General features: G+C 40.8%; 1 protein-coding gene across 1 annotated transcript in view; it reads right to left on the bottom strand.

Annotated features, from left to right (window-relative positions):
- Window positions 1-3,139, bottom strand: part of LOC136857623 (pyrokinin-1 receptor-like) — a 66,185-nt gene extending 63,046 nt beyond the window's left edge. The window contains exon 1 of the mRNA XM_068225120.1: window positions 3,042-3,139. Within this exon, the coding sequence (XP_068081221.1) occupies window positions 3,042-3,139 (98 nt within the window). The remainder of the gene's footprint in view (window positions 1-3,041) is intronic.
- Window positions 3,140-19,766: the final 16,627 nt, after the last annotated feature.

The following is a 19,766-nucleotide window of genomic DNA, read 5'->3' as shown; positions in this document are numbered from 1 at the left end:
AAGGCCATGGCTGCTTCCTTCCTACTCCTAGCCCTTTCCCATCCCATCGTTGCCATAAGATCTATCTGTGTCGGTGCGACGTAAAACAAATTGTTGTGTGTGTTTGTTTTTCTAAATCAGTAAACAAGTATATATGTATGTATCTGCAAAGACATACGCTAAACAAATGTGAATGGGTCTAGGATTGCGTTCATTGCTCATAACTTAAGAATCTTCCCGGCATTCATCTCGATTTAGAATGAGAAACCACACAAAAGGAAGATTTTAATTCACTTTATTTCTCAGTTGTATTGTATTTCCCTTAGTTAAAACCATTCGTAAGTTCGTAAAAATGCCAAGAATCACATACAAGCAAATCAAGTGGAAAACTAATATGCCAGCTCTTCGATCATGACGGCAGTCTGAGGAAACTGCAGAAAATGTACAGGACTCTACAAAAATAATTATAGGCCTACTTGTGTACAAAACGCCTGCTCTTTGACATTTTACTTTCCGTTTTCATAGTCATTTTAACTTTGCACAAAGTTTAAAATAACAGGAAAGCATTTTGTAAAATTGATGAACGTTGTATCAACTGTAAGATGTATTTTGGACAAAGGTACTCGTTCTATTTAACAATGGTTAACATTTTGATTAAGTGACTCTTATTGTTAGACGTGATATGAATTTTTTGACTATCTGTTGCATGCGTGGGTCCCTTCACGCTCCATGTAATTTTCAATCAAACTGTTCGTGTTAATCATGAATTCTTCCCACATTCCCTCAGTCTATGACTGCGCAGGTATAATAATTTGAGAGAGAACTGAAGTATTAGTCGTGAATCAAAAATGTGTAGAAAATACTCCACTGCAAAGTTGTAAGTGCTATTTATTTACCATATCACACTGAGCGTATCAGGCAACAGCGGTGTTATACCTGTAGTATACTTTACGGGTAGGCACTGTGGCACTGGCAATCTGCAAGGCAATTTAGTTTGAAAGGGGCGGCAGAATGAAGAAGTGGCGGAGAAAGGTTAATAAATTGCCTGAGAGGCAGCTTTCCCCAGTAACTGTTGTACGGTATGTAACAAAACAAACCACACTGAAATTATCGCTCATCAGCAATGAAGCATCTCTTTATCGTATGTAATCTTTTGTTATATTGTAAATGCAATCTTCTTATGTATTTTACTGAGGTCGGACAAATTTGCTGGCCAGATTCAAACCCGAATATTTTGAATGCCACGGGGCTGAGTGGATTATTTGGCAGGGCGCTGGCCTTCTGATCCCAAGGTGACGGGTTAGATCCCAGTTCAGTTCGGTGGTATTTTAAGAGGCTCAAATACTAGTCTTGTGACCAGTATGCAGAAAATCTCCTCCGGAAAAAATCCTGACACTTTGGCGTTTCTGAAAGACATACAGGTAGTTAATGGGATGTAAAACCGATATTATTATTATTATTATTATTATTATTATTATTATTATTATTATTATTATTGATGTTAAGGAAAATGATTTTTACTTTTAAGACGATGCAGAATCGTGTTAAAATGAAATTTTCATTCATAAACATTCCGTCCGCAATGTTAAGATCTACTGCACAGGATACAAATGGCAAATGCTACGTGGGCGTAATAATTTGACAGAGAATTGCAGTAACAGTCGAGGTATTAATTTACCATATCACATTGAGCGTATCGGGGAACAGCGGTATTATATCTGTAGTCTACTTCACGGGTGGGCAAAAATCTTATCACTGATGGCACTGCCAACCCGCAAGACAATGTAGTTTGAAAGAGGGAGTAAATTGTCTGAGAAGTAGCTTTCCTGAGCATAGTTCTCGCAATATCCTCGTTAACGACGGGTGACCCAGACGTTAAGCAGACCACACGCTGGCTCGACTGTCGGCCAATAGCAGATGGCTCATATAGGCCTACTGCTATCTGTGGTCGGCTCGCCTATCGGCAAATAGCAGGGGATTCTCTACCTATAGCGTGCATGCGTTGTAAATAACAGTCCCCACGTGGAGTAAACGTGCCGAACGTTAACGGGGAAATTGGGGGAACTATGACGGTTGTACGGTATAGGCCTTCGCCAAAACAAAACGACACTAAAATTATTGCTCATATGTTTACGTTTCCCAAGCAACGAAGTATTTATTGTATATAATAGCTTGATATATTATGAATTCCGCGTTTTGTTATGGTTCTCACAAGTGAAGGATATTACTTGTGGTCAACCGAGCAAGTGGGGCTGTGCGGTTTGGGTCACTAGCTGTTATCTTGTATTCGGGAGATAGTGAGTTCGAACCCTACTGTCGGCAGCCCTGAATATGGTTTTCCGTGGTTTCCCCTTTTTCACACCAGAAAAATGCTGGGGCTATGAATAATTAAGTCCACAGTGGCTCCCTTCACACTCCTAGCTCTTTCCTATCTCATCGTTGCCAAAACCTATTTGTGTCGGTGCGATGTAAAGCAAATATATTGTATTTGTTTACAGTTATGCGGAGTGGGGCGTCAGAATGGACATTACCGGGTGAGTTGGCCGTGCGTTTAGGGTCCCGCAGCTGTGAGCTTGCAGCTGGGAGATAGTGGGTTCGAACCCCACTGTCGGCAGCCCTGAAGATGGTTTTCCGTTGTTTGCCATTTTCACACCAGCCAAGTGCTGGGGCTGCACCATCGTCGGTGCGACGCAAAGCGAATTCAAAAAAAGAAAGGAAAAAGAATGGACAGTTTTTTTCGCGTTAAAGAACAGTACGAGGAGTGATTTAATAAGGTGGCACCAAATAACAGAACAATTTTAGCTGTTGTCTACAAGTTCCTTTACGTGGGACCGGTTTTATGGCGAGGAAAGTGGACAAGAGAACGCCCAATAACAGTCACAAGAACGCGAATCATGGACGACTTCTCCAACAGGTGTTGTAGTCTTCAAAGGGTAACCATCGGCTATTGGACAATTTTTTCGTTGAGGATGCCACAGAGAATACAAAAACAGTCGGCCAAGGAATCAACAGAGACCTCATAATTTCCGCATTCATGCGGGATTTTCGCGTCAGGAACTTACCCCTCCAACGGCAATGGATACAGCCCGCAACGCGTGGAGAGTTGCTCACCCTTCTGCAACGGCACTTCAGAAGCCACATATTTCTCGTGACACTCCATTCCCGTACCTTTCTTGCTTCCCGGATATCACGGCCCCAAATGCCTACAGATGGGATATGTTGAAAGAAACAGTTTTCAAGACGTACAAATATTCCCGAATAGGCGAGGAGATAATGCCATTTTTTATGTCCTTACACCAACCTTTGTTCCTTAAGATAATCAGTAATCTTCAGAACCGTTGTGAAGAACATGTGGCACATGATGGTACATATTTTGAACACATACTGTACCAACGCAACTAAAAAAACGTTGTTTGTTTTGTCGCATCCGGTATTATTCATATCCAATTCCCTATCACTTGCTGAAGTTCAGTGGCGATAGGCGATAGGGAAGGGCGGAGTGTTCCAGACAGAATGTGCTTCGAAATCTGTGATAACGGATGTAATATTGCCCACCTCTGATCTAGTTAACAATGTTAAATCGGACAGAGAGTTTCAGTCGATAGAGCGCTCTCCTTCCGAGCTCAAGTTGATGGGTTCGATTCCGGTTCAGCCTAATTGTATTTGAAGATGCTCAAATACGCCAGCCTCGTGTCCGTAGATTTAAAATTCTGGCACATTGTCGTCTCCGTAAACGGAGTTAATAAGAGTTATTAAGACGGAAAGCGAATATCCTTCTTCTTTGTTAGGGTCACTAAGGACTGTGAGATCTCAACTGTTTGTCTTCTTGCGGCCCACCAGGTATTCATTCTTTCGGAGTGTGCTTTCTTCCATGCATTAGAATGGAGGACTTGCTTCTATCGAGTTGGAACTTCTTCTTGATGAACCTGTCTAAGTTTGTGTCTGAGTGGTGCTCAGATGTGAATGTCTGTTTCTATGATTGCATACTTAAGATTCTTGTCGATCTCCACCAGCCAAGGAGGAATTGTTTTCAGACTTCTGAATTAGAATAACAGACACTTACAGTTTATTTCAGAAGGCAATCTGAAGAGGTGAGCGTAAACAATTTTCTTTACCGGATTACTCTTCATATCTTTTCAGTGTATATATTTCTAAGTCTCTCCGAAGTCCATAAACATCACTTTTGAGGCTGGAAACAAGAACTTTTTGGGTAATCCTCCTTTTCTTAATTGCCAGTACTTCAAGCAGGCTATGTGCTAGAACTGTTAAAAATTCTGCTGCTGCATACAATGCTTCAGGCCTGGTTACAGTTTGAAAATGTATAATTAATGCATTTCGAGAGATGAATTTTTTTTACCTATGTTTTGAGTGAGTCAGAAGGCTTTTTCAAACTTGTTGACACGTGTTAAGATGGTGAGTTTCTCAGTATTGTTGGGTTCACTCCATTCACCAATTTATTTGAATCTTTCCACTTTCAAATTTATACTGTGGGTAGTCAGAAGATGTGCTGGAGCATAAGGTATAATATTCCGCCAAGACTTCTATTAAAATTTACTAATGTTTATTATTATTATTATTATTATTATTATTATTATTATTATTATTATTATTATTATTGTTTCAGCTTGCGACTTGTGAAGGGGAGAGGAGCGTGGATATCCAGCTTTGTCACCCACTTGAAATTGGCTTCAGGTATTCTGTGGGGTTCATGCAGCCTCAGGACGATGATCGAGAAGCTATCTGATTCGAAGTACAGGTAACACGGTCAAGTAGATGGCATTAATATACTGATTGAACGACATTTGGTCCTATCCCACAAAGAAGGCAGGAATTGATCGGGTGTGCAGTAGTGCACACAAGGCCTGCAGCGGCATTCCTTGTGGTATTTACTTCGATCAAATGTTCATTAATGTGGAGCCAGTAAACGTTTAAGGAATATTGTAATTGGTAGGTAAAGTACTTTTTCTTTTCAATTGGTCAAGGAAGAAGTTATCAAGGAAGAAGTTATATTCTACACTTAGTTGGCCTCTGGTATCTGGTTAATCAGCTCTGCTAACGGACTGAGAGCTGAAACTCTCGCTAGAGTAAGATTGATTAATTGTTCTCTCCTCCAAAGCGAAGTGTTCGAGAGAGAATATCTAACAAAAATTGGTCAATTTAACCTTTACACACACACTCTCTCTCTCTCCCTTCCTCTCTTAGAGGAAACGTTTTGGCTCTAAACGTTCATAAATACTGTTGTACAAATCTATACTGCGAAATCAAACGTTTGGAATCTATTTTACAAATATTACTAATGTCGAATTCCTCTTGGTTTGCGGTCCACTACATCTACACTATCTTCCTTTATAAAAACAGTATTTTATTGATATGGAACATACGTACATAATTATAGGCCGTTATGCCATTTAGCGTTCCATCTGCAAGCCTCTCTGAATTTATTAAACGCGCCATAATCCTCTATTTGCAACTATTACTGTGGCCTCATTTAGTTCTATACCTCTTATCTTTAAATCGTTAGAAACTGAGTCTAACCATCGTCGTCTTGATCTCCCTCTACTTCTCTTACCCTCCATAACAGGATCCATTATTCGCCTAGGTAAACTATCCTCCTCCATTCGTCTCACATGACCTCATCACCGAAGCGGCCTTATGTGTACAGCTTCATACATCGCGTTCCTTCCTTTGTCTTTATCTCCTCATTCCGACTACCCTCCTGCCATTGTTCCCAACTGTTTGTACCAGCAATCATTCTTGCTACTTTCATGTCTGTAACTTCTAACTTACGAATAAGATATCCTGAGTCCACCCATATTTCGCTCCCGTAAAGCAAAGCTGGTCTGAAAACAGACCGATGTAAAGATAGTTTCGTCCGGGAGCGGACTTCCTTCTTACATAATACTGTTGATCGCAACCGCGAGCCATTGCATTAGCTTTACTGCACCTTGATTCAATCTCACTAACTATATTACCATCCTGGGAAAGCACAAAAACTAAATACTTGAAATAATCTAACTGTTCCAGCATTGTATCACTAATCTGACATTCAATTTTCTTGGATTTCTTACGTACTGACATCAATTTAGTCTTCGAAAGGCTAATTTTCATACCATACTCATTGAACCTATTTTCAGGTTCCAAGATATTAGACTGCAGGCTTCGGCACAATCTGCCATTAAGACCAAATCGTCAGCACAGGCCAGACTGCTTATAACATTTTCACATAACTGAATCTCTCCCTGCAACTGATGATCCATGTAAACTACGAACAACAAAGATGAAAGATTACAGCTTTGTCTAACCCCTGGTAAGTAAAGTACCCTGAACCAAAAACTCATTCTACCATTAATTCTCACTGCAGACCCCAATTGTCGACATAAATGCATTTGATTGATTTTAATAATTTACACTTAATTCCATAATCCCCCAGAATGGCGAACATCTTTTCCTAAGTACCCTGTCATATGCTTTCTCTAGATCCACGAAAAATAAACACAACTGCCTATTCCTTTCGTAGCATTTTTCAGTTACCTGACGCATACTGAAAATCTGATTCTGACAGCCCCACTGTGGTCTGAAACCACACTGATTTTCATCCAACTTTCTCTCAACGACTGATCGCACCCTCCCTTCGAAAATGCTAGTGAATACTTTGCCTGGTATAGTAATCAATGAGATACTTCGATAGTTGTTGCAGTTGTTCCTATTCCCTTGCTTATAGATGGGTGCAATTACTGTTTTTGTCCAATCTGGAGGTACCTTACCAACACTCCATACTAATCTTACTACTATATGAAGTAATTTCATCCCTGCCTTCCCACTATACTTCACCATTTCAGGTCTAACTTCATCTATTCCTGTTGCTTTATGACAAGGAAGTTAATTTACCATCCTATCCACTGCCACAAGCGTAATTTCACCAACACCATTTTCCTCCTCCCCATGGGCTCGGTTGTTCGCGACAACACCAGGTTTATATTTCTTTTACGCTGAGAAGATTTTCAAAATATTCCCTCCACCTATCCAGTGATTCCCTGGGATCTATTGTGAGTTCACCTGAATTACCCAAAACACTGTTCATTTCCATTTTCCCTACTTTCCCAAGATTCTTTATTACTGTCCAGAAAGTTTTCCCTGCTGCTTGACCTAGCCTTTCCAGTTTATTACCAAAATCTTCCCACGAATTCTTTTTGGATTCAACAACTATTTGTTTCGGTCTGTTTTGTTCATCTACGTACAATTCCCTGTCTGCATCAGTCCTTGTTAAGAGCCATTTCTGATAATCATTCTTTTTAGTTTACAAGCTGCTCTCACTTCATCATTCCCCCAAGATGTTTGCTTTTTCCCATCTTTACATACAGTTGTTCCTAAGCATTCCCTTGTTGTTTCTACTACAGCATCCCTGTATGCCGCCCATTCTATTTATATGTCCTGAACTTGCTTACTGTCTTCTGTTCGGAAATTCTCACTAATCATATCTATGCATTTTTTTCTAATTTCCTCCTTCTGGAGATTTTCTACACTTATTCGTTTGCAGTTATATTTAACTTTCACTGTCCTAGACCTACAGATACTTAGTTCACTACAGATAGTATAGTGGTCTGTATCATCGAAAATTCGCCGAAAAACGTGTATATTCCTAAAATATTTCCTGAATTCGAAGTCGGTTACGATATAGTGTATTATATGTCTGGTACCCCTACCCTCCCATGTGTAGCGGTGAATAGCCTTATGCTTCAAGAATATATTCATAACTGCTAAACCCATTCTAGCTCAGAAGTCCAGCAAACGCTTCCCATTCCTATTAGCTTCCACATCTTTCCCATATTTACCAATCACCCTTTCGTATCCTTCAGTTCTATATCCAACTCTCGCATTGAAATCGCCCATTTGCACTATCCTATTCTTGCTGTTGACCCTGACTACGATGGCACTCAATGCTTCATAAAACTTGTCAACTTCATCCTCAATCTGCATTCTCACATGGTGAATTCACTGAGACAATTCTCGTCCTAATTTCTCCCACTGCCAAAACTACCCACATCATTCGCTCATTTACGTGCCTAACAGAAACAATGTTGCGTGCAGTTGTATTCCTGATGAACAGCCCTACCCCACACTCTTCCCTTTCGAATTGGAGTTTAAATTGGATACAGGATTATTTCCTGAGTTTTGTTCCAAGTTGCTTTACGTCGCACTGACGCAGATAGGTCTTATCTCGACGATGGGACGGGTAGAATTGGGAAGAAAGCAGCTGTGGCCTAAATTGAGGTAGACCCCCAGTATTTGCCTGGTATGAAAATGGAAAAGCACGGAAAAACATCTTCAGGGTTGCCGGCAGTGGGATTCGAACCCACTATCTCCCTGAGCTCGCATCCGCGTTTGGTGTGATGCCATAGAACATTATTCTCTCCTTTCACTGTTGGTAGCCACTTCTATTCTGATATCAGATGGAGCAATCCCAGCCAAATAGTTCACTTTATTGATGGAGAGAATTGAATATCAGGTTGGTAATATACAATTGGAACAAGTAGATCATTTTAAGTATGTGTTTAGGATGATGGCAATATAGTGCAGGTGCAGCAAAGTTAACGCAGTGGCCTCTTAGTTGCGATCAACAGTATTCTATAAGAAAGAAGTCTGCTGGCGGTCGAAACTACCTTTACATCGGCCTGTATTTGTTCTGACGACCTTTTTTGTACGGGAGTGAAAGCTGCGTGGGCTCAGAATATTTCTTCATAAGTTAGAAGTAACAGACACGAAAGCAGCGGGAATGATCGCGGATACAAACCGGTAGGAACTATGGTAGGAAGGTTTTCGGAATGAGGAGATAAGACTAATTTAGGAATGTACTTGATGGATGAGGCTGTACGTATAAACCAGGTTCGGTGGTGGGGTAGTTTGAGGCGAATGGAGGAGGATAGGCTACCTAGGAGAATAATGGACTTGGTCCTGGAGGGTAAGAGAAGTAGAGGGAGACCAAGACGACGATGGTTGGACTCAGTTTCAAATGGTTTAAAGAGAAGAAATAGGCCTATAGAACTGAACGACGTCTCTCAGATGGTTGCAGATAAATGATTGTGGAAGGGTTTAGTACATTCACAGAGGATTGCAGATTGAATGTTGAAAGGTGTAGCAGTCTGTAATGAAAATATGTGTACTGTATAAAGGCATATGTGCGAATATGTGTCTTTATCGTACTAAATTTTATTGAAATTCGAACAGCCATTGGATAACTCCGGCTACTAGAACATGGAAATGTAATGCTACTGGCAGTTAGTGGCACTGACATGAGCCAGTGATGGATTGATGAATGCCGGCTATTAATTTTACCATATACCACATATGACATGAATAGCCTTGCTACGAGAAAGGAAATGTTGCTGGTGGTTTGTTATTAGCAGGCGGCATTGGTCCATGCCAATTGTCTGATATGGTTTGATAGAGCGAGAGAGAGAGAGAGAGAGAGAGAGAGAGAGAGAGAGAGATAAGTGTGTGCTCATTATCCTGTCCCCCAAGTCGTGGAAAATCGGGCCAGACTGAGTAGCTCAGACTGAAGAGCGTTAAGCTGTCACCTCAAATTGGCAGCTTCGCTCCTGAGTCAGTCTTGTGGTATTGGAATGTGTTCAAATACGTTAGTCTTGTATCAGTGCACATACATGCTCTTAAAAAGACTCATGTGCGACAGAATTCCAACTCCTCAGCGTCTAGCAATAGGAATAACTGGAAAAAAAGGAAGGAAGATTGAATTTACCTCAGCATCTAGTCTGTGAAAAATGAAGCCATGCTTTCCAGTCAGGCCCACCGACTTATGGTAATTATTGGGGGGTGGGGTAGCATGATTAAAATGAACGCAGGCATGCGAATTGGGGAACAACTTTTAACGCAAACATTGCTATATAATACAAATTTTCACACACAAACAGGAAAAAACAGAACAATAATAGAGCTTGTTTCTCAAAATACATTCTTGAACGAGTCTTATGTAAAATGTTTTCAACAATATTCACAAGTAACCAGAAAAATAGAAATTAATTCATAAATACAGTAAACAATTTGAAGGAATGTTTGATGTACGAAGCTGTCAAAGTAATCACAGATAGAACAATGAGAACTTGCTTCATAAATACATTATTTTAATAAATATGCTATTACCGTACGGTATGGTATGCATTTCATGACATGAAATGTGAAAAGCACTACCATCACATGCACCGCCTGAATAGTCTCCGTTGAGAAATGTACTTCTCTGAAGGAAAGCCCGCTTTCTAATAAAATTTCTTGCTATAAAACCATCTACAACTTTCTCCAGATTTAACGCCTTAGCAGCCCCCGAAGACTACCAGACTCCACTATTTAAGGGGACTTAACTCCTAGAAGGAGAATTTGGGGGGAGGGGGGCAACTGACACACTGTCCCCGAAGTCGGAGCCGCTGAGTCGAATGTCGATTCAGTTAATATAACTAAGTTCTCCAGTCTGTCGAGCACTAAATAGAAGTACAACCTTAGAACATACGTGTAAAACACATTATTAAACGAAGATGGACACGTTTCATTCATGAAAGTACACCAGATTCTATGAAATCTCATTTTTGAAATTCATTATTATAATTTGTTTAATAACGTGTTTCTTTACAGGTATGTTACAGGGCTGTCGTTTTTATATTTATTATTTAACAGACTGAAGAACTTAGTTACATCAGAACCTAATGTACACTTTTCCTAGCCTAATTGGACTTTCTTTGAAATCAGTTACGTGAACAATTTTACGATCATATTGTAACAGACGGCAGTCTATCAATGACATGGTAGGATGTGATGAGTGCTTACGGGCTACCTCAAAGTTACTGTAGATCATCTCATAATTCTAGGCTGTCAGAGAATACGAGTATAAGTTAGAAAATGACTTGTACTCTTCTTCCCTTGATAGACATCAACAATATTAACATGTTTACTCGTACTGTTAGGATAAAATGAAATACTTTGCACATAGTTTAGTTCTAACTTATACTACTTAGACCAAAGACCGAAATCCTTTCCAGGACCCACACCGTGAACTTTTCTTGTTTTGAACATTTTCAGACTTACAGGCAACTCGTTTACCCTGGCAGCCTAGATTATTTTACTTATCAGAGTTAATATCACTGTTGCCGGGACAAAACCTCCTATGTGATTATATATATTTTTGGAGATATAGTGAACCGCAGCACATACATTATGAAGAGCGAGAATGCCTTGACAATTTTCACAAAATGTTGCTCCTTAGGTGACAGAACCTTACTGGCCAAAGTTCTAAGCTAAATTTATTTCACCGAGCTCGATAGCTGCAGTTGCTTAAGTGCGGTCATTATCCAGTATTCGGGAGATAGTGGGTTCGAACCTCATTGTCGGCAGCCCTGAAAATTGTTTTCTGTGGTTTCCCATTTTCACACCAGGCGAATGCTGGGGCTGTATCTTAATTAAGGCAACGGCCGCTTACTTTCCACTCCTAGCCCCTTCCTGTCCCATCGTCGCCATAAGACCTATCTGTGTCAGTGCAACGTAAAGCAACTTGTAAAAAAATGTTATTTCATAGGAGGTTTTGTCCCGGCAGCGACGATATATTCATTCTGGTAATTAGCCGTGTATAGTTTGTTACTTGTAAATATTTGATAACTGATTTTTTGTTGTATATCTGATTATTCAGGCAAATATCCCAATGGTACATTGACTAACTTCTGATCAAAGCGAATGTAATTTAAATCTGAGGTTTTTGAAATGATTTCAATACTTCATAAAAGCATAGATCTTATGACATTTCATGAGACCCGAGGATACGTAAAACTGATATTGTTTTCAGTAGTGTATGGATGTATTATTTGAAGGAATATTTATTCGCCCAGTTGAGTGGCTCAGACGATTGAAGCGCTGGCCTTCTGACCCCAACTTGGGAGGTTCGATCCTGGCTCAGTCCGCTGGTATTTTAAGGTGCTCAAACACTTCAGCCTCGTGTCGGTAGATTTACGTAAAAGAACTCCTGTGGCGTCTCCGAAAACCGAAAAAGTAGTAGGTAGGCAATAACGCTTCAGAAATATTTATTTCAATGAATAGAGTAGGTAAGGATTGGAGATAAGAGCTTAAGATGACCAATGCTAGCATAGACTTGAGTTTCTAATCACAGAACACCGAGCTCGATAGCTGCAGTCGCTTAAGTGCGGCCAGTATCCAGTAATCGGGAGATCGTGGGTTCGAGCCCCACTGTCGGCAGCTCTGAAGACGGTTTTCCGTGGTTTCCCATTTTCACACCATGCAAATGCCGGGGCTGTACCTTAATTAAGACCACGGCCGCTTCCTTCCACTTTCTAGGCCTTTCCTATCCCATCGTCGCCATAAGACCTATCTGTGTCGGTGCGACGTAAAGCAAATAGAAAAAAAAAAAATTGCTATCACAGAACCGCAGCACATGTCAAAGTATGACAGCACGAATACCTGCGCTAAGACTTCCCGTGTTCAGTCCAAACATTACTAATTATATCAGTGTCCACTAGCTAATGCAAGAAATTTCTGAACATGAATCCTGAGCAGGAATTTATTTGCTGTGAGGTTCCTATTTTCTTTGTTATTCTATTTACGTCTTATTAATTACTATTTTAATATTTTCGGGGACACCAATGTTCCAGCAATTTTGTCCTGCAGGAAATGTTCTACATACTGAAGAAATTTTTGGCACGAGACATGCGTATTTGGACACCTCAAATACCACCGGGCTGGGTTAGAAAGCCAGCGCTTTACAGTCTGAGCCACTCAAACTGGCAAATTTTTCTACCAATTCCCGACTTCATCACCGATACCTGTTCAGTTTATTACTTATTATTTCTGGAAAATACCAGTTATACCTCTCCGTTCATAAATTGTACAAATTTTGTCGTCTAGAAGACATAAGTAAACATTAAATCCGTGTGTATGTGTGTGTGTGAGTAAACTACAGTACATTGCTGCGTTAAAGTGTAAATTCTCTCTAGTCTGGATTTCTTCGCAGTAAAATGATGCATGTTCTGCGAGAATTCCATGCGCTTTAAATTTCAGAGTTTCAAGGCGACTATACCGCTTGTCACAGTAGAATTGTATAGGGGACATTTAATTCAGTGTTGCAGAGAAATGAATTATTCCTCATTTAATTTCTGCGAACTGCAGATCGTTAACATGTACTGTAATGTTTATTTGCATTATTTAGCATCGAATAAAGTTCAGTGTGCATTGGAAACTTCTCTGGTACCGAGCTCGATAGCTGCAGTCGCTTAAGTGCGGCCAGTATCCAGCAATCGAGAGATAGTGGGTTCGAGCCCCACTGTCGGCAGCCCTGAAGATGGTTTTCCGTGGTTTCCCATTTTCACACTAGGCAAATGCCTGGGAAAAGGCCACGGCCGCTTCCTTCCACTTCCTAGGCCTTTCCTATCCCATCGTCGCCATAAGACATATCTGTGTCGGTGCGACGTAAAGCATAATAGCAAAAAAAAAAAAAGAACACTTCTCTGCGTAGTAAAAATGTGTTGATTTGAAGTGGTTAAATACGAGTGGTATAAGTAAAGTAGTGGTAACGTAGTCCAGACACTCTCAGGAGATCGGGCTTGCGCAAATAGGATATGGGGAAAGTCAGGTGGCGCAGTTGTCGATGTGCACTCTACTATGCATTTGAGGGACATCCAGTTGGGAGTGTTGTTGCTGTGTGGCGTTGAAGTGAAGAGGGTCGATTGAACCGCTCTAAAACATGTTTTCAAAAGGTGATCAGAGTTTGTGGATTAATCTTGATGTAGACCGTGGAAAAAAATGCATCAGAATGTTATCGAGGATTGCGTGATGCCTGTGGCGAGAATGCATTACCGTATAAGACGGTTGCACGATGGGTCAAAGCGTTTCGTGCGGGTCGGAATGAAACTGCAGATGTGCACCGCACACGTCGACCGTCCATTCCACAAGATCAGATTGACATCGTGAGTGGTCTTGTTTCCATAGACCATCGATGGACTGTCCGAGAATTATCCGTAGAGGTTGGTCTCAGTCATCGAACGGTGTGGCACGTACTGACGAAATGTATTAACATGAGCAAAGTTGGGTTCCACATTAACTCACCGACGTACAGAAATGGCACCGGTATGCACTGGCTGACATTCACCTGCACAGGAGACGTATTTCTGCAGCGTGTTGTCACCACTGATGAGACGTGACTACGGCCCTACGAGCCTGAATTAAAGGGTCAAGCGAATGAATGGCGTCACCCAGGTTAGCCATGTCCACAGAAATCTCGACAGGAAGCCAGCCGGATGAAGCTTATGCTAATTATGGTATACGACTGTTATTCTTACGCATGCTGTGCCTGGAGGACAAATCGTCAACAGTGACTATTGTTGCTGGTTTCTGGAGCGACGTCTGCGTCCAGCCCTGGGACGCAAACGTCCACGTGTATTGTTACAAGACAACGCATGTTATCATACCACAAACAATGTCAAGCTCTTATTGGGGTCTAGGAAAGACCTCCGTACTTACCAGACATGGTTCTTTGTGATTTCGACCTGTTTCCGAAGTTGAAGGAACCCCTTCGAGGCCGCCGATTTCCTGACGTGGCATCTGTACTCCGCGCACTAGGACACTACGTCGCTGTCATCAACAGAGAACGCCTTGCCAACGGTCTCCAACGGCTTCCCGGCAGTTGAAAAATAAATAGAGTTGGCTTTCCGTCGCACTAATACAGATAGGACTTATGGCGACGATGGCATAGGAAAGGTCTAGGAGTTGGAAGCAAGTGGCCGTAGCCGTAATTAAGAAACAGCCCCAGCATTTTCCTAATGTGAAATTGGGAAACCACGAAAACTACCTTCAGAGCTGCCGACAGTGGGGCTCAAACCCACAAGCTCCCGGATGCAAGCTCACAGCTGCGTGCCCCTTACCGCACGGCCAACTCGTGCGGTGCAAAAAGAAATAGACATTGCGAGTGACTACATTGAAGGAATGTATTACAATTCTACTTGTTAGTTCATTGAATATTGAGTTCTATCAATATTGCTACTACATTATTTATAACCCTCGTAATTTACTTGGGGACAAGATATATTCCCTACTTACCTATGTGAAACACGTCCAGAACCCTTCTGATACACGAGTGTGGATATTTAGGGCTGGCTGTAGCTATTGTGACAAAAAAAAAATTTATTTCGATCAAGGCCATTCTGACTTTCGAGTCATACTTTGAGTGATCTCCAAATTGCCATTAGGTATTGAACCCATGACCTTTGTGCCCTAAGAACATTATGCATAAATTGACAAATCATTTAGTTCGATTCTTGATATCATGGATTTGACACGTGACGAGGGGGTGATTACCTTCGGTCCCACGCTCTGGGGTACGTGACGTCAGCCACACGTGTCGACGGCGGAAGAATCTCAAGTCATTTTTGTGAACTATTTCAAAGCGCGTGTACATGGCGTGATCCAAGCCAAGTCAAAAAAATTTAGTGCCTATCAAAGGGGGTCAAACATCTCACAAATCGAACCCGTATAAATTTTAAATGTCCATGAACACTACCGCCAGAAATGTAGCAAGCATGTAGTCACTTTCAAAACTCTTGAAATTACAGTTTAGTTAAGTCAGAAAATTTATAGAAATTTTCTTGGCGGCGAAAGGAGATATCCGAAGAGAGGGGGTAACTGCTATAAATATGAAGGGACGCCATGACGAAGTCTCCTTCTCCGGCATTTGTGATACAAAGTGGACGAAAAATTGTTGAGCTGCTCTGCGAAATCAAACAACAACAGTAGACTGAGTTCAACTGCAGATTTTAGCCATTGTGGCAAGGTCTCGACTCCATGAGGAGATAGTTTTCTTAAGTGAAATAATTGTACCAGATAGGACGGTCAAAGTACTGAATAAATTCTAATGTGATTAAGTAATTCGTGTGCGGAAGTAATTATAGTCCATCGTGTGCGCTCAGCAAACAAGTGAAGGGTATTTTCTTTTTAAAATGCTTTATTCCAGGAAACCTGAAGAAATATAATAATGATCTGTAAAGCCATGAATGTAAAAATGGCTAAATAAAATGCCAGGGTCGCAGGTGAGCCCTATGACGAACAATGGTGTGCCTACATGAGGTAGGTGACTTTCCATCTTACTACCTATTATATCTTGTTTCCTGATCTCTAAAAGTGTATTTGAATGGCGATATACGACGCAGTGATCACCCCTACTAAGTTTTGTAAATGTGAGAATACGACTAAAAGAGTCATTTGTTTTATTTTCCACTTGGATAAATTTTTGAAGTCTTGCGAGTGCCGTATAATGTTGTAAAAAGTTATTGAGTAGGGTTTCGAAGTGATATCACGTCCAATGTAGATCGTCATCCGTGTGAGTGTACTGCCTATATTTTGTGATGTCAAATTAAGATGTTCATTCGACGTAAATTTTTTCTGTCTGTAATTTGACGTTAGTAATGTAGGAATCCATGGTTACCCATTTTCAATCGAGTGGAAGCGCGCTGTCGGGTGAGAATCTAGGGTGATGAATTTGGTCACGGAGAGAAACGTTTTTCTAGGCCCATTTTAAACTGTGTCTGACTGACAATAAAACGATCTAGTAGAATGTTTCAGTCATTTTTTTCCGTAAAAATCTAGTTATTAAATATGATATTTATGCGAAGTATTCATGATTAATGCATTGTGCGATATTAGACGTCGAGATTTCTAGTAAGGATTTTATTCCAGTTCTTTGTCGATGATAGTTGTGGAGCTGGGAGACAGAGGTTAGTTTTGTTGATATGAGATTTGTGAATCAGGTTGGACCTGTCATTGAAGCCGGGACATGATAGCCCGAGGAATATTTTATAATGTTGGGAATGGAAAGAAATACATAGAAATCCATAGCGGTATTAATTTGCGATGCGTATAATTAGTGTGGGCATCTTGAAGCATAATCTGTGCATTTTTGGTGGTTAGAATATCGTATTTGTTTAATTATGTCGGCAGAGTTTAAAGGTGAGCATTTTGAGAAGCCAGTCAACTGGAACAAACCAGGTGTTTCATGTTACTGCCAAGCGAACTTGGGGACGAGAGGCCTCAGCTGTGAGGGTCACACCATATGATAACGGGACAGGCGTGGAATTGAGATTGTATTCTCGGCCGGGGAGAACGTTAAAATGCTGGATTTAGTTGAAATTCATAGCCGGTAATAATCTGAGTATTGTGGAATACTGTAAAATTTGTTTAATTGGGGACGTAATGAACATTTGAAATCACGAACTTCGAGTATAAGGAACAGAGTAACCAAATTCAGGGTTGTCCAAAATATAGAGCGATGGTTGTGATGATTGGTTTGTCTGTGAGGGTGTGCAAAATTCATAAATGGTATGACGAGATATGACATCGTAATTATATGGCGAGTTGTTTGGTTTGCACGTAGATTATTAGGATATCCAAGTGTTAATAACGGTTAGGACTAGATTAGATTAAAGTGTGAGATCATGAGACAAGATATATAACTGGACATGAATTATGTAACAATTATTTTCCAGCCAGATAAATATCACAAGATTAAATTTACATCACAGCTGCGTAGGAATTTGTGAAGAAACCAGAGTCCGTGGAGATAAAATTTACTGTTCTTTAACATTTCGTTAAATCATTTAAATTTATTTAATTATTAAATTCAGTGAAACCGCATTTTGAAATAACTTTAATCAAGCGAATAACTTGGAGATGCATTCTGGAAATTTTAGTTTGTTTTCTGGAGAATATTTAAATGTAAAGTAACGATTAAGGGGACATATCCGAAGGAAATGGATTTTATTGCCACAAAGTTTGTGAGCATTGCTATTGTTGTAATTATTGAACTTTGATTGATTGAGCAGTGAATGTGCTGGGGATAGTAAAGTGGAAACTTTGGTCATCAACCGATGTAACTTAATTGTGTTTAGCCTTCAGCCTATAAACTTGGATGGTCAAGGGGTCATCAACCTCAGTGAGTTAGATTAGGGCCATATGTCATTGTAGCATCATTTCCTTGCGGTCATCATCCACAATGACTTTAAAGTAACTTAGAAGATTAGATGTCGGTCCATGACATAGACGCAGGTCACATCGATTCAATTAAGGGTCCATGCTGTAGAACCACTGTGTGGCACACACCGATTGGACTGCCTTAATTATACCCAGAGTCCAGAGTTCGTGCTACGAGTGCTGCACCATAACGAATCACTATGATGGTACATGTGGTCTCACATGGAAGCCGAATTTAAGGATTTCCAAACTTTCCTTTCTTAAATGATTAATAATTGAGACAATGGTTTCTAGTATAAATGCCCGTCAGGCAGTTACGTTAAAGTCTCACACCAGTGTTCTGACCTTTATGTAAAAATGATTGGGGTGTCCAGTGGACACAATTGACTATGACACCGTTGACATATCAGATTGCTTCAGAATTTTCCGGAATAAATAGGAATCTTTTAAATAGACCTTTCATTCCAGTAGATAGATTAGAATTACTGAACCCTACCTTTACCTCAGCAAGTGACGAAGAACCCAATACGACCCAAGAGACAGATCTCATGAACTTTGCTGATAGGTAAGAAAGGTAGGTATCCCTCAATATGGACCAAAGGGCTCAGTAAATAATTCCTTATAGATCACGATTTTGCAAGTCACATTGGAACTATGGAACATAATATTGATGCAATTATGCAGGAACATGCTAGGGCTGTACTTTATTTAAGGCTACGGCCGCTACTGCCCCTTTCTTATCCCATCGTCTGCGACGTAATGCAAATTGAAAACAAAAGAATTTATCCTGACATCCAGTGTGCTTTTCCATGAAATATCGTAAGTACTCAAAGGGTCTAGTAAGTCGTGAGTTTGGAGGCCAGTAGATATACTGACAGTCACAACTATATTGCTCAGATAGTTCCTTGAAGATACGTTTTCCTTCATACGACAAATTTCGACCATGTCAAGTTTACAACATGATAGGTTCGACCCAGTCACACGTTTATTCACACGTATAAGGAAGCTATATTTTCAGTTAATTAAACACGGGCCCAACCGCATCGTACGTGCACATCAGCATTTCATTTTGAAACAAAACTATGGATCCTGAGCCTCACGTAAGACATATGTACACGGCCACAAACGGAGAGGACATAAAACGTGACTCTACTTGTTGTGGGTCTAACACAGGGCCTCTCAGGGTGCATGCGCCTGGTGCGCCTGTCTCGCTCGCCCCCCCCCCCTGTCTCCCTCTTCCTCACTTGCTCCGCAGCGCTCCAAATTTGAGCTGAGTAGAGCCGAGTTGAGCCGAGCTTAGCCGAGTAGCCCAGAGACGAAGCGTTGGTCCGAGCCGGACCCAGTGGAACCGATGAACAGTGCACGGAGCTCTTGCGCCTCTTTTTGCACGCGTGAGATTTTGGGCGTTTGAGAGGCCCTGGTCTAACAGGAAACCTTTTCATGCAGAAGATTCCTGCTGACGTGGCATGCCTTCTGCCATAGTTCATATAGAGGGTGAACCTTCTAAAACTAACATCGTGAATATTTCCGAAACGAGATGTGCAAATTGATGTGCTGTTTTCACTGAATGGAAGTACGTACAGACGGTCATACATTTAGCCCATATAGTTATTCCAACAATGCTCGGAAAGTGGTCTCCGAGAGTTAAGTTCATGTTTCTTGAATGGAAAAGGGCCTATACACAAGGAAAATGAAAGTAGGGACAGTTAAAATCATAGTGGCTTTTGCACGGACATAGTACAAATAGTTCATGAAGCATCGTTATT

The sequence above is a fragment of the Anabrus simplex genome, chromosome 1 (assembly GCF_040414725.1).
Source record: "Anabrus simplex isolate iqAnaSimp1 chromosome 1, ASM4041472v1, whole genome shotgun sequence".
Taxonomy (NCBI): domain Eukaryota; kingdom Metazoa; phylum Arthropoda; class Insecta; order Orthoptera; family Tettigoniidae; genus Anabrus; species Anabrus simplex.
The sequence above is the reverse complement of the archived record's forward strand: the minus strand, read 5'-3'. Positions and strand labels throughout refer to the sequence as shown.